Consider the following 23,161-nt stretch of genomic DNA (forward strand, 5'->3'; position numbering starts at 1 on the left):
AACCGGCTTTTTAGAATAAACAGTTTTCATGTTGCAGAATAGAATGATAGCTCGTTTTATTTATCAGCGTCAGAAAGCATGTGCAATATCATGTACTTTTGCCTGTTTTAGTTGAACACAACAGGATAACTATGAAAACCTAAGGAAAACAACAAAACACAGGAGAATGCAAAGCACCTAAAATCGCTCTGCAACAAAGGCCTGTTTGCTCTGTTAAAAAATGGTGAAGCTCTTTTAAATATACTTTTTTTAAATGCACTGCTGCAGATATGGAATGAGGCAAATCATTCTAACTTGAGGAGCCACTGATATGAGGATGAAGGACTCGGCACACAAAACAAGACTTTGATCTGGTGCAGGTATCTACCTGATTTGTCTACGGTCCCGCTCTCAACTAGCATGCGCAGCAGCCCACACAAAGTTCTTGTTGCTTCGTTCTGCATGACTTCAGCATGGACTCCAGCCGAGAGGCAGAGAGTCTGCAGCAGATTCACTGTGCTTGTCAGCATCATGGAAGTAGGGTGGAGATTTCTTTCAACTTGTTCTCCTTCTGAAACAAGAGTCAAAATAAATGACAGAAGACAATGAAATTGATGCGCTCCGTTGCAAGCTCCTTATTTTCACAAGCGAATTAATTCAGGTCTCCTAACGTTGGGTGACTAGTGATGTGTGGAAGTGAGAGCTGGACCATAAAGAAGGCTGATCACCGAAGAATTGATGCTTTTGAATTATGGTGCTGGAGGAGGCTCTTGAGAGTCCCATGGACTGCAAGAAGATCAAACCTCTCCATTCTGAAGGAAATCAGCTCTGAGTGCTCACTGGAAGGACAGATCCTGAAGCTGAGGCTCCAATACTCTGGACACCTCATGAGAAGACTCCCTGGAAAAGACCCTGATGTTGGGAAAGATGGCGGGCACAAGGAGAAGGGGACGACAGAGGACGAGATGGCTGAACAGTGTTCTCAAAGCTGCCAGCATGAGTTTGACCAAACTGCAGGAGGCAGTGGAAGATAGGAGTGCCTGGCATGCTCTGGTCCATGGGGTCATGAAGAGTTGGACACAACTAAACGACTAAACAACAACAACACTGGGTGACAGCAAGCACTGTGCAAGGTGATTTCAGCTCAGGGATTCCCTTTTCTCTCCCTCCCTCCCAGTATGGCCCTACCCTATTGCTCCCAAATCTGTTCTAGAGGGTCGTCGTCGTCCCCCAACCCATATTTGGAAGGCGCACACAACAGGCTGAAGATGGAGAAGAGAATCCATTCCACTAATTGTGCCTGTTCCACTGGTGGACAGACACCCCTGGATATTGACTTTCACTTTAAACCTACAAGTATTTTAAAAAATGCCAGAATTTCCTTAACCTTGGACAAACCGGTAAAAAAAAGAGAGAAATTGGAAATATCCAATTTAATGTTGTTTTCCCAGGCAAATTAATCTTCCACAGCTTCAGAATGGCACGATGAGGAAAAATCATAACTGGACTAATATTACAGTATTGAGTGGAGGTTTACATTGCGGGGATGACATGCATACATAGAAATGCATATACCCGAACCGCTACCACACAGCCATCCTTACCTTCCAAGCAAGGCGGAGAGCTTTTAAGAGCTTACTGAGTTCTGGAATGTTCTCTCGCAAGATGTTGCAGGGCTGTCCACATTTCTACAAGTTCTCACGAGAGCTTTCCAGAGCTTGGTAAGCCAGCCTAAGTGGTTAAAAGCTCTTTGAGCACCAGGAACACCCAGTGCAAAAGCAGCTTTTTGAGCTCTCCGCCTTGTGTGCAATTAATCTGCAAGATTTCAACAGAGCTAGGTTGAAATTGCATGGGTTAACTGAATGCTAGTGGTGGTGCTACTGTATACCAACATGCCACTCAAATACCAGCACTGGAAGTGAAATTCACCCAAAATAAATTAAACCCTACATTCTGTTCCCAGCAGCTGGAGCAATGTTAGAAAGTTCAGAAAGTTAAAAGGAGGCTAATAATAATAATAATAATAATAATAATAATAATAATAATGTTATTATTTAAACCCTACCCATCTGGCTGGGTTGCCCCTTCCACTCTTATAATGTCAATATCCAGAATAGCTAGGCTACATCCCTTAGGTCTAATGATTGGAAGAGGAGAATGCATACTCTAGGAATACCTATAACTACGGAACCAGCAAGTGTCTGGCTTCTCTAAATTAGTTGGATATCTTTCTTGAAAAACGAGGTGAGAGTAGAACAAGGCCTATTTGTTCAAACCACTTACTGCTTGGTAGCTACATTACCACTTGTTCAGCAGAAAAACCCCTTACCAGAATCATCCTCTGTGTCCGAGTCTTCTGTTGTAGGCTGAGAAGCAGGTGGGGGCTCAGCCAGCTTGAGGTCGTATTTTCCCTCTTTCCCCATCCTGTAAGAATTGGTGCTGCCAGTATCCCACTGAACTCGAATCCAGCCGTCTTCACCCAATTCTCCAATCACGCGCCCCAAGCCTGGAGGAGGGCCATCCTGAAGGGAAAAGCAGCAGTAATACAGGAAAGTTTAAAAACATATGGCCAATACCGTATTTTTCACTCTATAGGACGCACCGGAACATAGGAGGGGGAGAACAGGGGGGGGGATTTTTTTTCTTGTTCTCCCCCTCAAAAACAAGGTGCGTTCAAGAGCAGGTCGGGGAACAGCGCAAAGGCTGTGCGCAGCCTTGCCGTTGCCCCCCGAGCTTGTGGGGCTGTCGGTGGGGGGAAGCGCTGCTTTCCCCCACCGCCAACCTCAAAGATCCCTGAAGCCTTTGGAGCGCAGCTGCAGGGACAGCCTTTCAAGCCTCCGCAGGGCGGTAAGGTGCCTTCACCCCGCCGCCCTGTGGAGGCTTTGCGCAGCCATCCCGAAGCTAGAACAGCGAGGCGGAGGGCTGCGCAGCACCCCGTCTCACTGTTTTGGCTTCAGGGACAGCCTTTCAAGCCTCCGCAGGGCGGTGGGGAACTTCCGCCGGGCTCCGCAGGCTTGCGGATAGCTGCCCTAAGCCCGGGGTGCACAGCGACGCGCTCCCCGGACTTCGGGCTGCAGGCAGCTGTCCACAGGCTTGCGGCTTCTCCAGGCTTCAGCAAAAGCCTGCATTCGCTCCATAGGACGCACACACTTTTCCCCTTCATTTTTAGAGGGGGAAAAGTGCGTCCTATAGAGCGAAAAATACGGTAATTAAGATCATAGAGTGAACTGAAATCCAGCAAATATGGCAGACATAGGCAAGCAGTACCTGATCTCCCCACTTCCAGTCCACCCCCCTCATCACTCTGGTGCCAATCTTCATCATGGCTGCCAACTCTGGCCCTGATACAGGAAGTTGAACTGGAGTGGTCTCCTTCCGGGACTCTTCTAGGACTGTAGCAGAAACACCACGGGACGAAGCAAGCATATCTTCCTCGACGTTGTCCGAACTAGGCCCTAATTTAATGAGAGGTATCTTGAGATCTTGCAGCCGTTAAGAGATAACTAATATCAAAAGTAGTAACTCATTCCAGCTTTCCAAAGCAGTCTCCACAATAATGTAATACTTTTGTTCAGTGTGCAAAGCCAAAGAGGCATAGTTCAGCGGTAGGAAATATTCTATTTTTTAATTATTTTTTTAAAGGTTTTGTTTATACTTTTCAAGTTTATACATTTCACTAGTTTTACAATCAATTTAACATTTCTAAGTTTGACTTCCTTTCCCCCCTCCTCCTTTCTGCAGTTCCTTAAATTTACTTTTTAATATCTTCTGCATATCAAAATTCATTTAATTTTCTCGTTTAATGATCTACTTCAAATATATACTTTTATGAAACTGCAAGTTATTACAATAATCCTGCTAATGTTTTCATCTGTTTGCAATTTGTCTGTAAATATTCTATAAACCATTTCCATATTCTTTTACAAAAAGTTTGTTATCTTGCTGTCTTATTCCGATAAGTTTCGCCATTTCCATAAGTTTTTGTATCCATTCTTTCTTTACTGGGACTTCTGCTTCTTTCCACCTTTGGGCAAGTAGCATTCTTGCTGCTGTAGTAGCATACATGAATAAGTTTCTATACAATTTACATAGTTCTGTCCCTATAAATCCCAAAAGAAAAGCTTCTGGGGTTTTTTTACAAAAGGTATTTTGAACATCCTTTTCAATCATTTCCCAGTAAGCTTTAACCTTACTACAAGACCACCTCCGGTAGGAAATATTCTAAGGGTTCTAAAGCAGACCAAACATTCTATTCCCAACAGTGAATTGACAGGTAAGATGGGTCTTTCCCAAGTAGCAAACGTACCTATCAGTCGCAACGTGGTTTGCGTCAGTGCCAACATGCCAGAATTGAGAAGAAGGTTCATGGTGTTTGCGCCATGCTGTAGGGTTAGCATGTTAAGCATGACCAATAAGAAACGTGCTTGTGGAATAGTCCCAAGGCTTGGTCCCGCAGGGTTCTCATTGGTAATGGTTTGCAGAGGAACAGGTTGGATTCCTAGCAGAGAAATAGGATATATTTTAACAGACACAAGCAAGGCAATGGCTGCTTATCGGCTCAAGTAAACGACCTTGAGATGACTGTTAGTTTACTTCTGGAACTGGTTTACTAGTTAAGTTGCCTCTGTTTTCAGACGTTCCCAGCAGGCTCTCCAAGGAAAGAACAGAGTCACCTGACAGCACTTCATCTAAGTAAGGTTTGCAAATACAAAACCACATTTCACTGGATGTATGGCCACTCACAAGATTTGTTTGATAGCCAAATCTTCAAAGGAGGAATGAGATTATGAGCCAAAGCTACAAGTACTACCCAGAACGTGCAGCTCAGAAGAGAGGGCTCACTTCCTTCCATCTTCCTCCAAAGAAATTAAACTCCCCAGAAGCAACATGGAAGAGCGTAAGTACAACCGTAAAACATCCCTGAATATGCCATGTCCCACAGCCAGCTTTGGATAGGTGGTTAGGGAGAGAAAGGAGCATCAAATACACAGGCATGATTTGGTGGCTGCAAGATGTGCAAAAAATACTTTTGAAACTTGGTGGAAATTCAACAACTTGCACCCAACTAACAGACACAAAAGAAAAGTAAACAAATTGGAATTTTTATTTTTTATTTTAAATTACAGAAGAGTATCGGTAATACTAACCTAGTTCTTTGAACCTGTTGTTAGCATCAAGCAAGATGTTCCGAACGTTCTGAATAGCCCATGAGTACAACTTCCCAAAAGTAACTTCCAGGAGCATACGATTGAAGGGCGGAATCAGATCCACATCCTTTAAGCAGTCTGTTAAGGGTTCCCTATGTGGATAACAAGCAAGCCATGATTTCCAGTGTTTTCAGAATAGTAACCTACCTTAACACCTATTTTGCATCACAAGCAGATACTGCTGCAAAGTGCGACAACAGTGTTGGGGGCCACACGCAAGCCAGAAAAAGCTGCCCACCTGCTGTTTAAACCCTCTCAGAACCCCACCTTCTGTGCCTTTGCAAGACTTTCCCAGTACACATTTGCATTAGCTCAAGGAGAAGGGTGGGATCTGGACAGGGGGCTGAACCCAGATCTGGACCACTCTGCATGCAGCTGCCCCTAATGTCATATGACATCTGGCGATTCAAATTTAACCCGCAACTGCAAAGGAAGAAGTGGGGGTGCAGACTCTTACTTTGGAATTTGGTGCTGCGGCTTTACCTGTCCTGCGCCTGACATTATATGATGTCAAAGTGATGGGCAAGTGGCTATAGTTTGAGCCAAAATACAATGCAGGCCAAATGGGGGGCGCCTGGCAGGCTGAAGGCTTCCCACCACTGCTACTATAAGAAACAAGGTGCTCCTATGACACATAAATGCAACACCAGGACCATGAACATCATCACCTAGTGCTCCACCTGCGCCATACTGGAGCTTTCGTTCACCGTCAAAGTTCCCAAGGTCCCCCTGTGAAACCCCTATGTTTCACCTAAACAGCACAACAAAGAGCCAGATTAGGTATGAAGAAGCAAAAGTGTGAGATGCAAGGGAGAATGAAAATTACCCAATGTTGGTTCCTTCCGGAATAAGTCTTTGCCATCCACAGAACATAGCGTATTGTGCAGAAGGCAACAGGAAACTCTTGGTTGCCAGCTTTAGGATTGTATCAATGCCCTCTAAACGAACCTCGGCTCTTTCCAGCTACAAAACAAGAGAGAAAGGAGGTAAAGATTTATCTATGTAAGAGCTTTACGCAGCAAGGCCCCGCCATATGAAGCGAGCCATGTCTTACCTGCTTTAGTAAGCACTTCCGCATTTTTTCAACATCAATGGGCTCTTCTTTTAAAGCAAATTCAACTATGGTATTGAGAAGAGCAGACTGGGGATATAAGCCCTGGACGTTCTGTTTCAGCCATTTGTATTTGTGAACACCCGTAACTGTGTTGATCAGCGGCTGCCATTTATCCTAGAAAAAACAAAATGCACATTTACACTTGAATTAATAACCTAAGAAATCAGACTGAAAATAGTGCTTGCCCTATAGTGGCACGTTAATATAGAAAAAATTAGAGCACTAAGTTCTACGACCAAGAAAGGTTTTACAAATGTGACCTATTAAGTACACCGCATTTATTCATGTGCGACACTTTTTAACTTAAAAAGGTAGAATTCAACAGGTAGAAGGAATTACCTTTAGCTACAAAGGAAGGCCAATGCTGACATTTAAAATCTACATTTATGACACAAAGGAAGTTCATCCAAGACTTGGAGCCAGTTCACTTAAACACCCAACTAGAGATCCTCTCTGTGTGACTGTGAGGAAGGCCTTGCACACTTACGTATCATGTATATACAAAGTGAGGTTCAAGCAAGGATATCCAAATGCACAACTTTCCTCTACAGAGAGTGCCTGCGAAATCACTGGGCATCAGTACAGCACGTATGCCACAAAGATGCATACATATTGTGCTATCTACTGCTTTGTGAATGACCACTGTTAATAATGTAATTCATTTCTCTCTTTGCACAGCTGCTTTTGCAGCAACAGACTAATGCGCTTGTTTACGCAGCGACAAGCTAACATGACTACCACTCTGATAAACCTACCGCCTGACACTCAGCTGCCACGTTCACATATTCTGAATGGTCGTTAGCTACTGTGCAGCTGGCTCATATTTAGCACCTGATACTCTGCATACCTTGGGCGATTTGGCTGACAAGGGCCTTTTATCAGCTGTCACAGGGCTGTGAGGTATGACACAGGGCTCTTCCAAATCACTTTCCTCATTCCCAATTTTGGACTCTTCCACATCAGACGGCTCAGATTTTTTAGGGACTAGCAGCAAGACATAAAGCAAACATACTATATTTATCTATTTATATTTATAGTGCGCCCCCTTCACCCTTGGGCCCCAGGGTGGGTTACATACAGTTTCAAAATACAGTTAAAATGTTACTTTAATACAGTGGAACTTTGGTTCTCAAACTTAATCCATTCCCGAAGTCCGTTTGACTCCCAAAACCATTTGAAAACCAAGGCGCGTCTTCTGATTGGCTGAAGGAGCTTCCTGCACTCAAGCAGAAGCCACGTCGGATGTTTGGCTTCCGAAAAACGTTCACAAACCAGAACACCAATTTGTTTCACAACTAAGCTGTTCCAGAACCAAGGTGCCACTGTCATCAAATTTGTGTCACTTTTATCCACTTCCAAAAACATGAGCAAAACTGTTTTTTAAAAAATTAGCAAGAAAAATGGGAGCTTCCATAGAAAACACTGCTTTACGAAAATGTAAAGAATTCAGAACGACAAACAACTGCAAGTAGACACCCCTTCTTTTCCCCTCTCCCTGAACTGTGCCCCCTCCAATTCCTAATTACACTATGTCTTTTGCAATTAGATAGAGCCCACATAGTACTAAGTGAGATCTAGCAAGATATATATTTATGGAATCTTTTTTTAATGGGATGCAAGTCTTGCTTGAGAATGAAGCAAGCATCTGTTGTATTCTACCTCACAAGCAAACTGACAAAATGCATAATAGTCTCTTGCCCTTCAACAAGAAATTGTATTTCAAAACATTTACCTCTCTTTTTTCTTCGATCTCTAATTATCTTCTGAACTACCCTTCTCCATCGGGGCAAAGAACTTAGACTTTTAAGCTTGGACATAATGGAGAGGTCATTACACACTGCCGGACGCAATTCATTGAAGAGGAACCTCAAACGCTCAATAACAGGGGCACAAACCTCTTTGTAAGATCTTCCTTGTTCCTGGTGAGTCTTAAAACGACAATGCAAACAGATTCCTCTGTTAGTAAGGTAACAGTAACTCCTAATGTCTCAAGAAAGGGTACCAATGATTCCTTGGTTTGATGCTTACCTTGATCAGCGAGCATTTTGCTTGGTAGACAACACGACACACATCTGCTACAGATTTTGGAAGTACACGATGTTTAACTTGGTCAACTCCTAGCATAGCAGGATGAACAAGCGAGAGTGCTATATGACCTTTAAGAGGGGGAACAAGAGAGAAGATCTCATTGGAGAAAAAAAAATCAAAATAATACAGTAAGAATTTTAGAACAATTGTGTGTCAAATGTAGATACCTAAATCCTCATGCTTTAGAAGGCAACATAGCAACAGACGTCCTACTTCCTCCACTGGGTGCTCTGGAGGGAACGTAATTGGTGTTGTCAAGTGGCACTGTTTGCAATACCTCTCCACTTGACATAAGAAGTCCTGCACAAAAATGAACACGCTTAGTCAAAATATCACTGCAGTCTCCATGCGTTGCCACAGACGTTACTTTTTATAACAATAATAATAAATTAACAAATGTTTGCAAGCTGGTTCTGACTGATAATCATTTCAAACTCTGTCCCTATGAGCTACTAAGAGTCCCTGATAGTGCTATAATGCTGTGTGTACGCTGCACAAGAAAAACCTGAGCAAAGAGTTGCAGCATTCTGGAGATTTACTGTGGTATATATATATAGAGAGAGAGAGAGAGAGAGAGTATAGATATAGACAGATAGATATAGAGATAGATATCTAGATCTATATAGATATCTATATTATCCTCCACAGGTAGACACATATGCAGAGAGAGAGAATACTGTAAAACAGTGGGGCAAAAAAGAAACCCTATTGCAAACAACGCAAGCTTAAGAAAAGGGGGGGGACTGAAAACAGGAGCAGCATCAAATCACTATAAAAGCAGATGTGGAGAACCTTTGGCCCTCCAAATGTAGCTGGACTACAAGTCTCATCATTCATGAGTATTGACAGCACTGAATGTGTCTGTTGAGAGATAGAGCCCATCTGGAGGGCCACAGGTCTCCCCGCCCCCGCCCCCCAAAAGGCAGTATTCTGTAATAGCCCCAAATTCTTCTGACAGGATGATAAAATACAGACAGTGATAGGTGTTTCCAGTGGTAGCTCTCAAGATTTGGGTAACCCACCTGACACATTTCTGATCATGACACTACCTGAAGCAAGGCCTTAAATGAAGAATGAAGCACTCAGGCAGTTTCATATAGGAGGAAGAGATTCTATAAATATTTTGCCCCAAACCTTTCATCATGTGTGGGCACCCTTGGCCCCTCTGAATGTCGCTGAGCTATGACTCCCAGAGTCCCTACCACTGAATGGCTGTGCTTGCTGGGGCTGATGGGAGTTTTGGTTCAGCAACCTCTGGAGAACCAAAGTCTCTTTCACCCCCACCCCGATTTAGGATTTTGGCAAGCTGACTGAAGGACACTGCTCACTGGAAGCTCACTTCACTGCTCACTGGAAGGACAGATCGTGAAGCTGAGGCTCCAATACTTTGGCCACCTCATGAGAAGAGAAGACTCCCTGGAAAAGACCCTGGTGTTGGGAAAGGTGGAGGGCACAAGGAGAAGGGGACGACAGAGGATGAGATGGTTGGACAGTGTACTCGAAGCCACCAGCATGAATCTGACCAAACTGCGTGAGGCAGTGGAAGACAGGAGTGCCTGGCGTGCTCTGGTCCATGGGGTCACGAAGAGTCGGACATGACTAAACGACTAAACAACAAGCTGACTGAACCCAGGAGCAACTGGGCAAGGAGTCAAAAAGCTGGAAGCCAAATTTGGAAACCGTTTAAGTTTCTGGATTGTCTTCAAGAGGCAGTGCACTTATGCTGCATTACAGAAGTAAAACTTGGAGGTCACTAGAACATGGATGGCCAAAGTCAGGTCTGGCCCTGAAGCCAAAAATCTCAGCTCCTCTCCTTACATTTTCTGTATGCTATACTTTCGAATAAGGTCATTTCAAATAAAGGCTCCACAAAGCTACAAGTCTTAACAGGCAAAGCTTCTCCAAAAGTTACTAATTATAACCCATCCCTCGTAACCCACATGATGCTAGTTTCCTTTGCCTTCTATGGCATAATCCAGGGGTCAGCAAACTTTTTCAGCAGGGGGCTGGTCCACTGTCCCTCATACCTTGTGGGGGGGCCAGACTATATTTTGAAAAAAAATGTATGAATGAATTCCTATGCCCCACAAAGAACCCAGAGATGCATTTTAAATAAAAGAGCACATTCTACTCATGTAAAAACACGCCGATTCCTGGACCATCTGCGTGCCGGATTTAGGCAGCGATTGGGGCGGATCCGGCCCCCAGGCCTTAGTTTGCCTACCCATGGCATAATCCCAAGAGATAATATTTCTTCGAAGCGTTACTTAAGAAGCATTCTTAGATGCGTTTCTCCATCTGTGGGAAATCCACAATCCATTTTTCCTCACCCAAAGCAAGCCACACTGGTAACCAACTAGGATAAAAAGATACTGCATTCCTTCATATAATACACAAAGACACCAAACATAAGGAAAAGGTGGCAGCTAGATGAACAGCGTATTTCATATTTCACACATGGTTTTATTTATGTTATTAGGCAGAATTTTGCAGAGGTGGTTGGTTTGGTGTTGTTGGGGTGTTTTTAAGAAGGCAGATGCTATTTTCCTGGCATACTCAGAAGAGAAAGGGTTTGGGGGTGGGAGGGAGGAGAGATGAATGAGAGCTGCTGCAGTAACTCCAACACCCTCAATGAGTAGTATGGATCAAGGCAACAGTCAGCAAAACTAAAAGCAACTGCCAGCCAAAAAGAGAACTGAAAAATGCCCTGAGGAGAAACAGGAAGAAGAAAAACCCAACCAGAGGCATTAGGCCTTTTATATGATTTGCTACACATACACTATTTGAATTATTCAGGTGTTCCTATTCCTATTAGCAAGGTAACACTTTGCCCTGTTATGATTTATTGACAAGGAGGCCAGGAACTACTCAGCTCACAATGCAGAGAAAGGAAACAAAAATCTGTATTAGCAGGTGTGGAAAATCATGCCTTCCCCCGAGATTGTTGGACTCTCATAAGCCTCAGCTAGCAAAGCCAACTGTCAGTGATAATGGCAGCTAAATAACAACTGGAGGCATCAGGCTCCCCATCTCTGGTTAATAAAAAATAGTGAGAGTCGAATGTTCCCAAATACAAAGTCCACTGCCGGCTGATAAAGTGCAGATCCTGGCCCAATGCACCCAATGAGCTCTTGCCTTGGGGCCCTGGAGAGGTGTACAGAGGTCAACTGCATAATAATCCCTGGCATTCCTATAAACTAAGAGACTCAAGGTTCCCAGCTGCCAAGAATCCCACTGACCATTTCACTACTTAGAGTGAGATAATCCATCCAACTTTGTCTACTTAGAGAGCTATGGCCACTGGGAAGGGTAGGAAACATCAGCCTATGTCCTTCACACAGTGCACTGTTACCTTCACCGTGTGGTCCTGGATGTTGTTGTCTGCAATCGCTTGCAGAAATGGCTGTGAGTGGTCACTCAAGGTCAGTCGATGGGAATACAGCTTTGATTTGTTAGGGGTGGTATTGCCAGGAGAGCTGCAGTGGTCTTCATCCTTCTCTTCGTTGTAACTGTAATGTATTTGACTGGTTTGCAAGCCTCCAGAGAAAATAGAAGACTTCAACCATTCTACAAGAAGAACAGAAATACATTAAAATAGTGTGTTACAAGCATATTTTTTTAAGGGAATAGTTTGAAGGGAATAGGAGGACATTGAAGCACATTGCTTTTGCAGTTTTGTTACGCAGGTAAAAGTGTAATTCTTCTGCTTAAGAAAAGAGGATTCAATGGTCTACCCTGAAGTTATATGCAATATTTGATGCATGTATGTTTTAGAGGATTTCTTCAGAAACAGTTTTGTGCAAGCTCTCTTTTTGATTTAAAAATAATTAGTTCAAAATACTAAACAAGAAAAATAGTTAACCCATCTAGATCAATAAAATCTCCTCCATCTGGCAGTGCTCTCCAGTCTTGGGCAGCAGGTCTTTTCCCTACTACCTGAACAACGTAAGTTCTATTGAAAACAGAGATGCTAAAGACTAAACCTTTTGCAAGCAAAGCAGATGCGTTACTGAGCTTCAGACACACCTTGATATAGTTCATCTTAATGAATAGCTGCAATTTAGCCCCATGTTTTCAACAAATTTTAGCACATTATTTTACTCCACCTTGAGCACAAAAAGCGGCACACAAAATTTAAAATACAATAAAAGCAAACTATCATTTAAAAAAATGTTAAGACAGCAGCAATGCATGTCAAACTATACTCGAACTAAGCTACTTTTGGGGATCAGACACCTGTTATTTCATTATTCAGCCTTGCCCATGTATTTACTCATGCATGGAAAGCAATAATTTCTCCCAAGTCAGACCATCTGCCACTTTTGAAACAAAGTAGTATACTAACAGTTTATTGAAGAATTATCCTTCTCCAAGATTGTTTGCTTCTTGCTTTCACTTCATTACGTAAGTACATAACTTGTTGCACACACAGAGTTCTATCCAAAAAATTACTGAACTGAATTATGCTTTGAATAGAAATTGTTTTGCAGCTTTACATACCGGCCCACAGAAATGATGGGCAAGTTGTGTTATAAAGGCTGCAATCCTATAAACACTTACCCCAGAGTAAGTTCCACTGAACTCAGTGAGGCTTATTTTTGAGTAAACATGTATATCAGCGGTTTTCAACCAGTGCGCAATGGCATCCTGAATGGCGGCCTTGAATGATGGTCAGGGTTGCCGCGGGCAACATTGGCCTCTGTCCCTCTTTTTTCCCCTCCCTCCTCTGATGCCCCTTGCATCTCTGCCTCCCCAAGGCTTGCACAGCTGTTTATTGCAGCAGCCCTGGCTATAAGCTTCTCAGGCAAATGAGGCCTCTGGGAGGCACCTCTCTTTGGGACGGGGTGGGGGGCAGCTCAGAGACCAGGGACAGCTGCAGCAGCTGTCCAGACGACTCCTAAGGAGAGGAGGCTAAAGGAACACTCCACAAGGGAGGGTGCTCAAAAAAAGGTGAGAGGTTTCCAGCTCTGCAGGTAAGGGGTGACGTAACTGGGCTCCTGAGCCCCACAGGGGTGCTGCAGAAAGAATGTAGTTGGTCCAAGGAGCCATGGACTCAAAAAAGTTGAAAACCTCTGATGTATAGCATTAAATCACTCACTGTGGTTATAGGGTTAACATTAAAACATGAACCTAAAACTATGAGCACATCCCCAATTTCATATTAGTTACATTTAATTGGAATAAAGATATTCTTACTGGCACATTCAACCTCCACAGGAGAAAGGGGTGTACTCATTGCCAGATATGAAGCATGTAGACCAAGAAGTAGCCCTAAATTTCTTTCAGTGTCTATGAGAGGCGATGATAGACTACCAGTATCTGGCGTAGTAATCACTTCTTGGTCAGGCTAGAACAAAAAAAGGAAAGAACAAAAGAGCTGTGATATCATACTGAACGACAGATTTAAAGACTAATACCAAATTTCCCGATCCATGGAAAAAAAACCTCTTCGTAATCAAGTGATGTGCAGCTACTTGAAGAGTTTTGAGTTTAACAAAAACATCATCAGGAACCTGAAGATGGTATTCAATTGTAATGTGTGAGAGACACAGGAAGGGCAAAGGACTGGAAGGGATCCAACCGCAGAGAAAGACTAATAACTGTCCTACCCCACAGTCACAGCTGAACACTAGAAATGTAGCTCTGTTGTCTTTGTACAGGCCTATGAGGGAAATCAACAAGCGGCTTGGAAAAGGGTGGGAAAGCCTGAGGTGGGTGGGTCTTTCCTTTCTTAAAAACTAAGAAAAAAACCAGACCTCAACATCAGGAATTCATAAAAACTGGATAGGTTGTCTAATCACAAAGGTAATTAATTAAGTGCAGTGCTATTTTTCTAGAAAAAGAGGTGCCGGAACTCACCATGAACGCTTCCCTTGTTCTCTTATAATGGAAATGGCGCCCACCTGAGAGGTGCCGGAACTGAGTTCCGGTGAGTTCCGGCTGCAAAAAAGCCCTGATTAAGAGTGATTAGGTGTGAAGACCCTGCCTCAAGCAACAAGAGGAACACAATTCCACCTGGTGGTGTCCTTTGTGCCCGCTAGCAATTGTTTGGGAAACCCTCTTACCTCCATATATTGGCCGACACAGAAGGCATGCATCGATTCTCTTGTATCCTCGAACTGCAGAGCTGCTTCCAAAGCTACAACTGGGTCCTCTCCAGCAAACTGAGCTAAAAGAAACCAGGGAACAAACTGTTAAAGGAGGCAACCGAACAAGATAGGACTCTGTTTGGTATATGTTTTGTTCGCAAAATGACATCTCACCAAGTATACTGCTTCCTGTTAAGGACTGGGTTTGGAAATCCTTTATATCGTACACTTTGCCATCAATCACTGTCCAGAAGCCGCCATCTTTATTGTGGTTCTCCAAGTCGGCTTTCCGTATTAGTGTCACTTCCTCGTTGTTCCTGCAATTCTGTCCTGTAAAAAATGAACCTAACAGGTGAAAAAAATACATGTTATTGCTATGGTTCACAACCAAAAGGTCCAACCAAAAGAGTGAGGAATCGAAGAGCAAGGAAAATACTACATAATTGTTTAACCTGTCCAAAGTGGGTTTTGTGCCAAGACAAAGCTTTTGAAGCCTACCTGCAAAGACAAGCTAGGAGCTCTGCTAGAAAGATCCAGCAAGTATTCTAAAGTTTGCAAGAAAGAACATACCCATTATTCCTGGCCAAGCCAAGTCTTCATTGTCATCTCTCTCTTTACCAGGAGCTAAATGGTTGAATCTGTCCAAATGCTCTAGTAGACCAGCCAGCAAAGGAATCGCACCGGCTTCCTGGATGAGTCCAGCATTCTTACTGAGAAGAAGTACTATAGATACGACCAACTCTGGAAGGAGGACACCTAAGGGGAAATAGAGACGTTCAGCAAAACTCTGGAAGCATTAACCCTGTAGACAGGCTCTAAAACAAAGGACAAGACGAGTCAGTACCTGTTAGGTCTCCATCTACAATGCGAGATACTTCTGCAAAATGCCTGTGACTGGTGGATGCAATGCTAGTAGCTACAGGCAGTATGTCTCCAATATGTGTACACAAAAGGGCTGTGTATTTCTTCAACAGAGAACCAACTCCTAAAAGCTCAGGACCTGTCAAAAAATAAAAGAATCGTTTTATTTTTAAAGATCATAAGCAACATCTAGAAAGTCAAAACCTGCAAAAGGCTTGTTATTATTAACTATTAATGCATTTAAACACAGCTAACTTGCAGAGTAAAGTAGCAATTTGAAAAAGCTATTTAATACAGTTTTTAAATGGACGTCAACAGAATGCTAGCAATAGCCAAAAAGAAGTACTACTTACTGTATGTATTCGGGATCTGGCCAGCACTATCGCCTGGATACAGCTTACTCACAAGCAAACGCTGAAAACGCAGCAGCAGGTCTAGAGAAGCAGACCTCTCTTTATTGTAATGTTCATGATCTAAGCAGGAAGAAATACGGCGAGCCACATCTTTCAGTTTAGCGATCGTCTGGGAAGCAATGTTCCTGATGGGAATAATGTTTTAAAGAAGGTTTTAAAAGACATCTTGAATAAACAGGTAACAACTAACTAGGCACAAACTAAGATTTTGTTGTGATTCTTGGGAGTCAGGAAGCTCATGCATTTTGACTGGCTACGTTGGTGCCATGACGGTCTCAGAAGAGCAATTTGTTTCGTATTCCCAAAAATGAAGATCATCTATTTTTCTACATCATCCCCAGTTCCATCGGTGTTGACAAAATAAGCTGCTGTAAAAGAAGTACTGTGCTGAAGTGTTGGGCAACATGATATTCTTACTTAAATCTATTGCATTAATGTAGGGTATGTGTTCTTAGGTACAAAATAGTATCAAACTGGCAAATATAAAGCACACTGGCCAAAAGCCAAAAAGCTACTTTAGGTATGCTTAAGGGCTTGGCTATTCTCAGAACAGTTCTTCCATTTTAAAACAGCTAACCCTGATACCATATTACAATCTGCTTTTGAAAATCCTCTCTGTTTCAAAAGCAGCAAGAAAACTGTCCATGCAGTTTTGCCACTCAAAATGGCAGGCTAGCACATACTCCCTTAAATTTGCGCTCACAAATGTGTCTGCTGTTTCTCCGTGCTGAGTTTCTTATACCTTATTACCGCACAGTAAACATTTAAAAAAAGAGAGAGACTGCCCAGGAACATAGAAGAAGCATAGGAGGAAGCAGAGGTCAGAGGTTTTCTGTTTTGTTTTTTAAAAGAATAAAATGTGGAAAAGGGTAATGATTCAGTAAACAGCCTTGCTGAAAAGCTACCTTAGCAATTGCTGAATTAGCTGAACCAGAGGTAAGCTCTGCTTTCCTGCAGATTCATAGATCCCAGTATTAATAAGGTCTTTGTCCAATGGTGTTCTACTCCTGTGAAGTGTTGATGCGTTTGCTTCCTGTTCATCAATTTCTTTCTCTTTCTGGGCTTCTTTTTTTGCCTCTATATCCTACAAAATGAAAAGTTGAAAGTGAAATCAGTAAACATTCTATACTGTAGCTGAAATGAATGGGAGTCATGTCCACTAAAAAAAGACACGGAATGTTCTGCCACGGAAACCTGAATTAATGGCATTCCTGCACACTACAGTATATTCTATTGGATTTTTCCTTCTGCAGTAAAGTTAGCAGTATTAGGACCATGTGGCTGGTTCATGGAACAGAAAGCAATAGAGACTGCACTGGAAATAATTTGAGTAGAATGAGCAGCTGAACCCAACAACACAAAGATACCGAATAAATAAGTCACTGCTCAAAGAATCCTGAACCCACGTAGGTTGGATAAATGTGGAAATGAAAGCACCAGGCACAAATGAACTATTTGTTATTGAAAAGATGCTGTCCCAACTTTTCCCATCACTTCCTCAAAGTGAACTATATGGATGTAATGGAGAAACTTGTCCAAAAAGATAGCTGCATTAATTTCTTCATCTGAAGAATGATGGCTATGGTTTTATAAGCCACACATTTCTCAATATCAACAAGAGGTGTGAAAATGGAAAACAGCCTTCCACTATAGGGCAACGTCAACTATCCAGCCCATAAGAAGTTAAGATTTTCAGAATTACTGATCTACTATCCATGTATATTTATTTATTTTTAGTTTTAGTTTTATTTGTCATGACCAAGTTCTTCTATTCAGGAAGAAAGCAGCAGGATAGAGCTGAGATGCCATTTCCCTCCTCACAAGACACAGCAATGCCAGTGATACTTTCATAGATTTCAAAGCAGCTACAGGAGAGGCTTTGCTATGTGTAATATGCAGCTATTACATGGCTAATACCCTCATGCACAAGTCTAAACTTTTGAGGGCTTGAGGCACCAAATTCTAGGCAGGGTCAGACTACACAGAGAGAAAGCCTCTTAAACAAAAAGTTACAAGTGATATAGTTACCTCTGGATATTTTCAATCAATAGAAAAGAAAGGTTGATCTGGAATGACACAGCCAGCTTTCTAATCTACTACATGAAATGCCCACCTACTTACAGTGTCTTTTCTAATCCTTACAGAACAAAATAAATATTCACTCCACTCTTTTATATTACCACCGTTAAACAAAGAACATAGGCTTGTTTGAAACTAACTGGTTTCCAACAGTAATCTTTTCCATTTCATCAGAATGCACAAGCTGTACTAAGTAAGCATACCTGGATTTCTGCAGTGATCGCAGCATTCAGGGCAGACTCAAGACCCCCATCGGCCATTAAGCTTCCAACCAGAAGATCAATCATGAATCTACGGCCTGGACTTACATTTGTTTCATTCCCTGAAACTAAACATTGAGAGAACTCTTACTTGACTAGAACACCAACACACACATACACGTACATATGAAGGAAGCACAAAACGGCTTGGGCAACATCTTCCTTCCCCACCCACGTGACCACACACAAAACATACCTGCACTGGGTAGAAGTGCCGAAAGAGCCCTCGCTCGTTCCTCGGCTGTTGGCAGCAACACAGACCACCCACTTTGCAACACTGCTTGGGCAGCTGTCTGAACGGTGTTGAGCACACCTGCATTACTTGCTAAAGTCACTACTGTCTGCTTCAAGCTGTTGAGTAAGACACTGCCCAATCCCAAACCAAGACATTCTGGGTCCACTTGGTGGCTGATTGCAGCATGAAGCTGAAAGACAAAACACAGAGAGGCTTCTTTATCAGTGATAAAGCTGAAACCCATTCAGGGAGGAACAAAATAGTATTCCTGAAGCATTTTCTATTTCCAAGTTTCATACACTTGCTGAAGCACCACAGTTTGGCAGCACCAAATACATATTTCCATCATCTGTAAAAGTTATTTAGCAAATGAAAGCAGAATATCCCGGTGATTCTCCCGGGAGAATCCGCGACCAGAAAGAAAAGGAACATCAAGAAGACTGGAAGAAATTTAAAGACTACTTGAATAAATATTGTAATATTAAAGATATGTAACCACTAGAAAGAAACAATTAGGCCTAGGATTAAAATGGAATTAAATTTATAAATAAGAAAATGTACGATAAGGAAAGCTATGTAATATGATTAGGACTGTGATATGGTCTTTTGAAACACTGATATTGGAAACTGCTACTTATAATTACTAAGAAATTTGGATGGAAGAGATTCGAGGAAGTCAAATACTATGTTTATGAAGATGGATGGTACTTAATTTTAATTAATTAAGTGGTAATATGTTGTATGTATCTTTTTTCCTTTTTTCTCTTTTATTTTTTGTTTGTCTTTATTATTGTTAATCTTTTCTTTCTTTACTATGTTTATCTACTGAAAATAATAAATATTATTGGGGGGGGGGAATGAAAGCAGAATATCTCCAAACTGTCCAGTAAGGCATGGTAAAGCAAAGGTAGTGTTATCCTTGAGCTATGCAGATCTAGGTTCAACTTCCAATCCCAGCTCAGTAATAAATTCCCTGGCTGAACATAGACTCGCTGCTAATTAAACTGCAGTTTGCAGAAAGGAAAACTGGAGTAAAAACCAACTCTTTCTGATTTGATCAGCACTGCAAAGAATTGGGCAAATTACAGGGGTTGCTGTTTTTTCCTAATAAATGAATCAACAGTCAACACAAAATACAATGGCCATTGCACTTTTAAAAGTCAATGTGATCCGCACAATTGTTTCAGATTTTGTAATTTCAGTCTTAGTTCAGCAACCATTAAGATACCTGAAGTCTCAGAAGATTCAGAGTCGCCACAGCCATACATTCTTTCTCTTGCGGAGGGGGCCAGTCCGAAGTGCCATCCATTCCTTCCGTCACTTGTCTAAGTAAGAGATCCAGTTGTTCAAACGTCATTGGGCAAACATCTACCACAAAAGGCACTCGTAAACCGATAGACCATTCGGAACAAGATGACCAAGCAAAGCTCTAGAAGGAAATACAAAAAGATAGGCAGCAATGTTAAACTTAAGACCCAAGCGGGGGGGGGGGGCTAGAATTAAAGGCAAATAGTAACTGAGAAGAGAAACTGCATCACAAAAGGGACTTCCATAATCAAGGATTTCCACTCTAACAGAAATATCTAAAGATATTTTTATATTTTTATATATCTAAAGATATATAAAAAACAGTAAAATTGAAGCCTACCTGAGCTGGCCCACAAGCGATGCCAACAATGTGCTTAGAATCTAGTCCAGGAAGAGCAGTAGGTTCAGGTTTAGTGATCCTCAGGGTATCAAAATGCTGGCACTGATCATTGCTTCCCCAGCTATATACTTCACTGTCTTCTGTGAGTGCTAAACAGTGGGTGGATCCAGCTGCTACATCTATTACTTTTTTTCCTGGTGGGGGGCGGGGGAACACACATACAGATAATGAGAAAAATCAGTATTGCAGCCACATCTGAAAGCCTGGCTAGAAGAGGAGAGCTCTCTCTTTAGCAATGTCTACAAAACAAGAAATCAGCAAGGGATGGTGGTGTTTGTTGCACCAATAACCAAAATTTCCAAGTGTCTCCCGTTTTAAAAAATAAAGTTAACATAAGGACAACCCTTCTCAATCAGGTCAAAAGCCTACCTAGTCCGGCATTCTGTTCTCACAGAAGCCAATCAAATGCCAGCAAGAAGCCCACAAGACAATGTGGTGTAGTGCTTCAAGCACAGGACGAGGATCTGGGAGACCAAGCTAAAAATATTTTCCCCACCAATTTGCACAGAATGGGTGCTAACCTCATCATTTTCTCAAAATTACAATATTCTAGTTAACACAGCTGGTAGTTGCCTCTTCACCTACCTTGCAAACCTTCAAGCAGTTTGGGATATCGAACGTGTTCCTCTGTTCCATGCCCAAGCCTCTGATTGTCACCCTTTCCCCAAGAGTAGACCTGCCCGTCTTTCGTAAGCGCAACGGAAAACTGGCTCCCGCAGCGAACTTTGACAACGTCCAAATCTTGAAGTTTTTCTATCAGTTTTGGAGTTTTGCATCCATCGCTGCCGCCTCTCCCCAGCTTCCCATAATCTCCGTCGCCCCAAGACCACACCTGACCTGGAAAAGTAGATTGCATTAGATGTAGCAACAGCTTTGTATCTTTAGACCGTGAGCCGAAACAAAATAAACATACCGGGCGGGGGGGGGGGGTAAAAAACAGAAATAATCTACCCAGATGGACAGCTAGAAATTAATACTGCACACCTGGCTTCACAATATTCTGAGAATAGAGATAATTAATCTGGCACCCATTGTGCATATTTGGCTAACAATTTTATTAACAGTTGGGCACACAGTTCAAGCTAGCACACAAATCCAAATGGAAACAGGAAAGAGACACATGGCTTCCCAAATATCCCACGTGTAACTAAAAGCTGGCAAGGCTAATGATGCTATTGGTTGTTCCACTAACCATTTTCAGTCACAGCCAGAGTCTGAGCATCGCCACTCCCACAAGAGACATCAATGACTTTCAGTCCTTTCAGCCCAGTAACCAACATTGGGATCGTCTGGTCTTCACTGGAGCCTTTGGAACAAAATAAAAATTAGATGCTTCTGTGCTAGTTATATACCAAGACAGGTTTAAACCTTGGGACTTCACAACTTAAACAATTTAAAGAAAGAAGAGCACATACCATGACCTAGCCTGCCATAGTTTCCTCGCCCCCATGTGTACAACTCTCCTTCAGCAGTGATGGCAGCACTATAGGTACTTCCACAGGCAATGTGTACAACATGCTTTCCAGCCTGCTTCCCAGACAAAGCAGAAATCATCTTCGGTTCTTCTAAAGGTCTGGGGGGGGGGCCAGGAAAGAATTGAAAGTCATTATTGTAAGAAGGCAATATATACTATGTACGCAAGTGCCAGATACAGAAAAATCAACCCACCCCAATTTACAGTGATGTCTGAACCAGGCCACTGAGATGCCCAGACAAATGGGTCAATGACCCTATTTTGGCTTTAGAAGCTAAGACATAAACAAGTCTCATGCTTGCATAGGGAGTCTCTTTTCCTTCCTTAGCACGAGACGTTTAACTCCAGAAGATTTCAGTTAAACATAGTTTCCCATTATGTCTGAACCAAGAAACTATAGTACCTGGGTTCAGAACAGGCAAGGATTCTAGCTTGTTCCAAACCCAGGAAGCATCATTTCATGGATTGGATGTAACAGAAAAACACAATTGACTGAAGACTCCTGAGATTAAACACAGTGTGCAGAGAAGGGAGCAAGTTTTAGAGTGAGGAGACCAAATTCAAATTCCTGCTCAATCTTGGGCCAGTCACTCAGTCTCAGCCTGAAATACCTCACAGAGTTGATATGAAAATAAATGGGTGGGAGAACCCATGTACACTGCTTTGAGCTTCATGGAGAAAAGGCAGAATAGAAATATAATTAACAAATATTAAAGAAGGAAGGAAGGATGGATGCCAAAGGTGGTATCAGAACAACCCATGAATGCAGAACTATCAAGCTGAAATATCAACTGAGCCATCAAGATCACTTAGTCATACACACACAAACACACATTCACTCTCTGTCTGGCTAGCTGTCTTCCAGACTGTTACCTCTTCTCTACAAAGAAAATAGAAATTTGATAGCTACTGGATTATTGAACCATTCAGAATGAAGGCTTCCTGGTGAGTCTACTGTAGATCAATATGCATCAGGAACACAAAAGAAAGAGACAGCTGCAATTTAGCATGCTCAATACAGAAAAGACACGGGGAAAGGGGTGACGGGGGGGCAAGTAAAACGAAGTTTTAAAAGGAATGCCACCCAATTCACAGCAGAAGCAGAACAAATATCCTACTCTATTTTATTTCATCATGCATATAAGTCACCATTATTCTAGGATACTTACACAGTGTCTCCATGGCCGAGTCGCCCACCATCTCCACACCCCCAAGAGAAAACTTCACCACTTGCTGCCAGGGCAAGGTAGTGGTGGCCGTCTGAATGTGCGGCAATCTTGACAATGTTTCTAGAAGCAAGACTCTGCACCAGCTGAGGTCCCTACAAAGTTCAACAACAACAAAACATGCATACATGTTATGACTTACAGAGAAATGGAAGCAAACAGATGAGCATTAAGAAACTTTATACAAAGAAGTTACAGGTCATATCTTTTTTGGTGTTTTTTTTAGAAAATGGGTTTCAATTGAATTAACAAGGCGAGAAGTTTCAATAGCTGAACGTTCTGAGAAACTATTATATTTAGAAACCTTAAGATCTAAACTACATGGGAAATCCATGAACCCAAGCCTCAAACTGGATCAGGACTGCACCACTGGGGAATACTGTTTGTTCAGTTAAAAAAATTTAAAATCTTCTTTCCCTCTCAACTGC

The 23,161-nt window shown here is 42.3% G+C and overlaps 1 protein-coding gene across 10 annotated transcripts in view; it reads right to left on the minus strand.

Annotated features, from left to right (window-relative positions):
• Positions 1-23,161, minus strand: part of HERC2 (HECT and RLD domain containing E3 ubiquitin protein ligase 2) — a 102,868-nt gene that overhangs the window by 58,105 nt on the left and 21,602 nt on the right. For 6 of the 10 annotated variants that reach the window (XM_083500674.1, XM_083500673.1, XM_083500677.1 and 3 more), the window contains exons 12-38: positions 22,677-22,828; positions 21,449-21,606; positions 21,226-21,339; positions 20,619-20,870; positions 19,974-20,167; positions 19,554-19,754; positions 18,287-18,515; positions 18,034-18,158; positions 16,657-16,835; positions 15,692-15,876; positions 15,322-15,477; positions 15,048-15,233; positions 14,652-14,822; positions 14,454-14,557; positions 13,585-13,735; positions 11,741-11,955; positions 8,556-8,688; positions 8,329-8,456; positions 8,033-8,228; positions 7,148-7,284; positions 6,241-6,414; positions 6,013-6,149; positions 5,127-5,278; positions 4,286-4,477; positions 3,247-3,434; positions 2,309-2,501; positions 368-550 (exon numbers count right to left, since the gene is read on the minus strand). In XM_083500674.1, the coding sequence (XP_083356800.1) occupies positions 368-550; positions 2,309-2,501; positions 3,247-3,434; positions 4,286-4,477; positions 5,127-5,278; positions 6,013-6,149; positions 6,241-6,414; positions 7,148-7,284; positions 8,033-8,228; positions 8,329-8,456; positions 8,556-8,688; positions 11,741-11,955; positions 13,585-13,735; positions 14,454-14,557; positions 14,652-14,822; positions 15,048-15,233; positions 15,322-15,477; positions 15,692-15,876; positions 16,657-16,835; positions 18,034-18,158; positions 18,287-18,515; positions 19,554-19,754; positions 19,974-20,167; positions 20,619-20,870; positions 21,226-21,339; positions 21,449-21,606; positions 22,677-22,828 (4,585 nt within the window). The remainder of the gene's footprint in view (positions 1-367; positions 551-2,308; positions 2,502-3,246; positions 3,435-4,285; positions 4,478-5,126; positions 5,279-6,012; positions 6,150-6,240; positions 6,415-7,147; positions 7,285-8,032; positions 8,229-8,328; positions 8,457-8,555; positions 8,689-11,740; positions 11,956-13,584; positions 13,736-14,453; positions 14,558-14,651; positions 14,823-15,047; positions 15,234-15,321; positions 15,478-15,691; positions 15,877-16,656; positions 16,836-18,033; positions 18,159-18,286; positions 18,516-19,553; positions 19,755-19,973; positions 20,168-20,618; positions 20,871-21,225; positions 21,340-21,448; positions 21,607-22,676; positions 22,829-23,161) is intronic. The other 4 variants (XM_083500678.1, XM_083500682.1, XM_083500681.1 and 1 more) reach the window with 3 other exon arrangements.

The sequence above is a fragment of the Podarcis liolepis genome, assembly GCF_965112155.1.
Source record: "Podarcis liolepis genome assembly, chromosome: 4".
Classification (NCBI taxonomy): domain Eukaryota; kingdom Metazoa; phylum Chordata; class Lepidosauria; order Squamata; family Lacertidae; genus Podarcis; species Podarcis liolepis.